This window comes from Rhopalosiphum padi, chromosome 2 (assembly GCF_020882245.1).
Source record: "Rhopalosiphum padi isolate XX-2018 chromosome 2, ASM2088224v1, whole genome shotgun sequence".
Classification (NCBI taxonomy): domain Eukaryota; kingdom Metazoa; phylum Arthropoda; class Insecta; order Hemiptera; family Aphididae; genus Rhopalosiphum; species Rhopalosiphum padi.
Window position 1 is genome coordinate 38,273,237 of NC_083598.1, and position 6,216 is coordinate 38,279,452.

General features: G+C 30.9%; 1 protein-coding gene across 1 annotated transcript; it reads left to right on the forward strand.

Annotated features, from left to right (window-relative positions):
- The first annotated feature begins 456 nt into the window (after positions 1–456).
- LOC132922548 (neurogenin-2) lies at positions 457–3,099 on the forward strand. The gene is made up of 3 exons (XM_060986117.1): positions 457–698; positions 787–1,077; positions 2,308–3,099. Exons 1-3 carry the CDS (start codon positions 492–494, stop codon positions 2,734–2,736), a joined length of 927 nt encoding a protein of 308 aa, XP_060842100.1. The 5' UTR covers positions 457–491; the 3' UTR covers positions 2,737–3,099.
- Positions 3,100–6,216: the final 3,117 nt, after the last annotated feature.

Genomic DNA, 6,216 nt, shown 5'->3' on the forward strand with positions numbered 1-6,216 from the left:
TCGGTTTCGGACGCCTTGCCTCGAGTTCACAATAACGCTCTACTCCACTTATTGCTATTTATTTTATATACACAGAGTGCCAATAATAATAGTTTACAATTCGTCACAGGCTAAATGACTATTATTTGATTTATCGTTTACGCTTCCACATAAAAAAAAAAAAAACCTTATAAAAAACATGTGTTAACCCTTTCCGATTTTCTTTGGAAAGTGTCAGCGCCACGTATACATCTGCTAAAAAGTGGTTTATGTATCGAAACGAATTCCCGATGAAAAAGTGAGTATAAAATTTGCGATTTACAAAAAAATGATCACGAACCTGAAAACGGCCACTGCAAAATATACCCCCACCCTAAACTCGACGGCAATCATGAGGGTGTTGCACTTGTCCAATAGTAAAACGGCTGATCCGCCCACCCCCGACCGGGTGCCTGCGAGGGTTGCGATGATCTAACGCTCAGTGTTTGTGTATAACCAGTCTCTTGACGACCATGGATCCGAAGTGTTTGTACGGTCTTGATGGTTCTGATTCAGGTTTTGAAATGAGCTTTGACTCGGAAAATGAAGCTACGTTTTCATTGGACGACACTATGGGCTCGGAAGGTTTCGCTTCATCCGTAAGTTTAGCTGACGATGATCTACAAGTGAAACCGAAAAAACGCCGTCAAAGAAGAACGAGAGAACGAAGTCCAATGCAGGTAAGATAGTGTAACAGAATGGTATTAATTAAAAATTAAAAAAAAATAGTAAAATATTTACTTGATTAAATTTTGTTTTTCATTTTAGCTGATTAAAATAAAAAAACACCGTCGCATGAAGGCCAATGATAGAGAACGAAATCGTATGCACATGTTAAACGAGGCTTTGGACAGACTTCGATGTGTTTTACCAACATACCCAGATGATGCAAAATTAACAAAAATTGAAACTCTCAGGTTTGCACACAACTACATTTGGGCACTATCTCATACACTACAAGTCGTCGAGACTACCGAACAATCACCAATAGACCAAGACCAACCACTAATGCTTACCATGGGTGACGTAACGGTCAGCATAAGCCAACAAGGCAACAAAGTGAGTCAAATATATTTACTTTTAAATTTATACACGCGGCGAAAAATTAAATTAAAAAATTGTAATTATTTTTAATTAAATGCAATAGATATTTTCATCAATTTTTTGATTAAGGGAAATTTTGAGTATTTTTCGAACAATTTTTATTTAGCGTAATTTTTTTTTTATCAAACAACACACATAATTTCAAAATTTATTAACATTTTAAAAATAGTTTTCTTAAATTAAAATGGAAATAAAACATTTTTAAAATACATATATATTATATTTTAATATGTTTTATCGTTATAATTTTTCAAGTGTTTACTTTTTCGAATTACAACCTAGTTAATTTATATACTGAAGCAGTATAATTTTTTTTAAGTAATTTGATACACATAAATCAAAATTCGAACTTGTAATTTATGAGATATAAGTATTTAAAGTTTTGTTGAGCGAAGTGGAGTGTTACGGGGAGATCCCGCCAAATGCTGGTCACTACTCCGATCGTCTAAACTTTAAATAATTTTAACTAATGTATGATATTATACTACTAGTCCGATTTTTTATTTTTATGTATCGAAATACTCTGAAAAATATTCTGCTTTATAATATCAAAACCAATATAAAATTTAATATGTATATTGTCATTCAAAAAAGTGATACTTAAAAATTATTACGATAAAAAAATATGATTTTTTTTTTTTAAATAATAATATATAACATATTTTGTTTTTAATTTTTTATTCAACTAGAAATTATGAAAGAAAAATATTTAGTCTCTGATATTCTATTTTAGACAGAAGTTTATGTTAAAAAATAAAAATATTGTTTATTTTAATTGTAAATACTTTCAATGTGTGTTTTAAGATTACTGCCAATAATGAATAGAGTTATTTTAATATGTCTTATGATTTTTACATTTCTTAAAAATGTAAAAAAAATTTCATATTTTCTTTAATTTAGTGAAAATAGCCGCTATACAATAAAAATTATTACTTAAATACTAAATAGTATAAATAACGAAAACTACACATTTTAGAATAAAAAATAAATTTCCAAAATGTTTTGATTTTGTCATTATGAGAATAGAGGACGTACATATACAACAATATACAATATAAATTATAGTACTTTTATTATTTCTATATGTTAAAAAAAAAATGATGCGATTTACATTTCGCGCCAGTATTTACTGTTATCTTCGTTTATTGAGCATTATTATAAATAGAAAAATGTTAACATTTTCAGATCACTTCTTCAACGGGAACATGTGCTTTGGCACAGCAGAAGAAACCGTGCTCACCAATTTCTGAGCCACTGGCGACTTCGACGCCCATAAAGGATTCGTCCAAGCACCACCAACATCCGCCGACAAGCCACTGTCTCAATGATTCTGGCTTCTTCGAGCCACAGCGTCTCGACCACCTCTTCGGTACAACCGCCGAGCATACCGAACATGACCACAGTTACCAGCCGGACAGATGGCTTCAGAAACCGAGTAACATTCAGCACCAGCAGTCACAGCCTATCGATAAGACGTGGCCCGAAACGGCGTACTGCAATGATTACCAGCCGACTTGGCCGCTGCAGACATCGTGGCATAATCACGGACCATTGACGTATCCATCATCGACCATAGACCAAAGGTGCCACGAACCGATGATGTTCTACTCTTGAGATCGGTGAGAAATAAAACAAAGCGCTTCCGCACTAATACCGGAAGAATTTATCGGCACCCGGCTATCGGTTTTTGCCGGTCACCATCGCCCACCTATATCCTACTGTTATCCGGTGCTCTTATCGTTTGTCTGCCTAGGTGATACGTTCTACCTATATATGATTGTAATAGTAATTATCGGATCTTAACTGAAGTCTGAAATGTTTATATACATATATATATATATTATAATATGTTATTTTACTTTTGTTTGCGCGCACTCGTCGTCGCGGTGAACGATAAACAATATTATATTTTTGTAACTATATATTATTATTTAATGATTAAAAATAAATATACACATTGTAATATTATAGCAGTTATATATGAATACATAATTATTGTCTTCCGATATGCCATGTCCAGTCTAGTTCAATGTTACGAAATAATTATGTGAAACCGCCCCGCAGAGTACATCCCCGCCGACCCTCGGATCTAGTATCTTCGCGAGGGTGAGCACAGTATTAGTGGTTAGAGGTGCCTGTTTCGTTCTGGTGTAACACCTCCGCGAGAACTTGTAATCCGCCATCATAAGCCGATTATCCGGCACAACACGACACAACACCGTGCTCGGTGCACCCCCCACCGACTATTGGGTTTCTGCAGCAGTCCAAATAAACATTTTTAAAGCCCCGACAAGGAAATAACAGTTTTCTGCGCGACTAAATTCAAAATTTAATACGAGTATATCAATCAATACACTACCAACCAATTGCAAATAAATGTTTGGTATTTTCTAATTAATACTTTAAGGGAAAAAAAATCGCTGAAAAAGTTCTCAAAAATGTTGGTTCGCAGATCATTGAGTTAGGTTCAGACCTTCATCACGTGGTAATAACCAATATTCGTATATAGTGTCGTCGCTCTTATCGCCACCGGTCACCGTCTTCGAAAGACGTAAGTCATCTTCGCAAGTCGGGTGAGCTAATGCGCGTCGACATACATAATATAATAATATGCTACCTATACGTATTATATATACGTGGGCCGGCTGCTGCCCACAACAGCAGATGACGTCAAGCGCACGACGACAATAATATGTAAACCACTATATACCTACTATTATATGCGTATACCTACGTTGCTACGTATAGTAGGTACGCATGTTGGACGAAAAGTGCTGTCAAATAATGTGTAATATTTCAGGATTGTGGAGTTAAGGTAGTAAACACTTAATTTGTTGTTCATACTACGCTAATAACACCGTGCAAATACAATGTCCTTGTACATAATAATAGTAATTATACTTGTATATTACACGTCGTATTATGTATATTATTATTAATTTATATTTGTATGAGAATAAAACACCAACAAAATTGGATTTCAAATTAAACTGCCTACCGTAAATGCTATGTATAATAATATTATACGATATACTATCTAGTATAATGTTGTAAACGGGATTTACTTATCAGTTATTTTTTATACGTCATTTGAATGTTTTTTTACCATTTAAATAAATCCATTTCTCGTGTATCGATGATGGTTATTTTTTTTCAATTTAAAAGGATTTATATCACTTTAAATTTTAGTGTCTTTCTTTTTTTCCCATACTATTATCATTGATACTAACAGAACAATAAATTAGGTGTAATTTTTTTTTTTTTTTAGATTATCTACATAATCTATAAAAATATGACACAGACATTAAATCCTAACAACTACCTATAATTATAGATGTTTAAACGTATACTTCACAATATTAATCAGAATAATGTAACAATAATACAATTCAACTATATTTATAATAGCATAATCATATTTGAGATTCACGTTTGGCGGAGAGGAAATAATGTTGTGCAAAGTATCTACTGATGTATATTAAATCATTAACGTGCAACGGTGTTTATCGCTAAAAAATTAGCAAAATGTAATTACGTAAGTAAAATAAACATTAAGAGTTACTGATAAGTTACTGATTTAAGTTCCTATAGGGCTATACCAAGTTTAAAATAAATGAAGTCAAAGCAAATATTAATAATTATAAATTTTTAGAAGATTTCGGTGAAGTTAATCTTGAAAAATATAACAGTAGCATATTAAATTTGTTTTCACGCTTAATAACCTTATCTATATGGGTATGTAGGACAAAACAAATGACAAAATAATGTATTTAAGTATATTTATATGAAAGAGATTACTTTTAAAATGTATCTACAGTGATATCAGTTACCTGTGTTGGTAAAATTAAACTGTGTTGATTTATCTCGCGTTGATGTGGTTATCACGATTTACAATAAAATATTGCAAAAAGAAAAACATTTAGTAAAATATACTTAATTTTACGGTGATCATAGTTTGTATAAAAAAAAACTTCACCGAACAAAATATTATCCATAGCCTTAATATTAGGTATATTATTTTTAATTAACCGTGTTAAGAAAATAGAAATTTAATTCGTCATTTATAAAAATAATTAATAATTACTTAAATGTTTAATCACTATATTCTATACAAGACTAATAAATCAAAATCAGATATAGGTCACATATTTTTTTTTAAGATTTCCTTTTTGATTTTATGGTATGTATAGTTAACACATTATTGCAATTTTACAAAATTATTACTTACAGATTTATCGAAATGTTGTTGTTTTATTTAATTCAACCTTATTAGCGTTGAATGTAATACGTTTATATTAAACATCCATTACAATTTCTATCGTATATACTAAACATTCGTATTAAATGAAAAAATATATATGTAGGTTTACAACAATTACTTTCCTTGTATTAAGTTTTCAAGCTTTTTAAATTTGAAAAAAAAATGTAATCAAGATTAATCGAAATAAATGTTGTTGATTTATAATGTTTATATCTTACAGCTCGATAGAGCTCAAATAATGTATTATGTCTATAAATTTCTGTTATAAATATTTGGTAAAAATTATGTCAAGTACCTGCACAGTTAACGTCAGATACACAAAAAACACACTCATCATTGTTAAATCAATACATTCCACTCAAATAGCACATTAATTCAATTAATAAATTAAAATATAATATTATATAAACGCAAATAGTTCAAAGTAACTCGGTAAGTTTAAAATTTTTTCTAATTTGGACTTTATTCATCACCTACTTAAAATATATAAACTATGTCTGATTAGACATAAGGATGATTATCCATGACAATAATACGTTTATCGATAGTAAACATTTTATTATGGTATATTCCATAATATTCTATGTCTGTAATACATAATAAACCAGTGGAAGGTATTAAGGTCATTTAGTGTTAAACATGCAATTATTTTGTAAACAAACAATCCCGTATCCTATTTTCTGCTAAATTTCAAATGCTTTACGCAAACGACTGATGTTGAATGCACGCAATAATAATAATAATAATAGATGACCGTTATCGTACCCATTCATCTCTACTTTTTTTTTAACGCGATTACAACGTGTTTGATGTAAAAATCTACTTCCCACCGA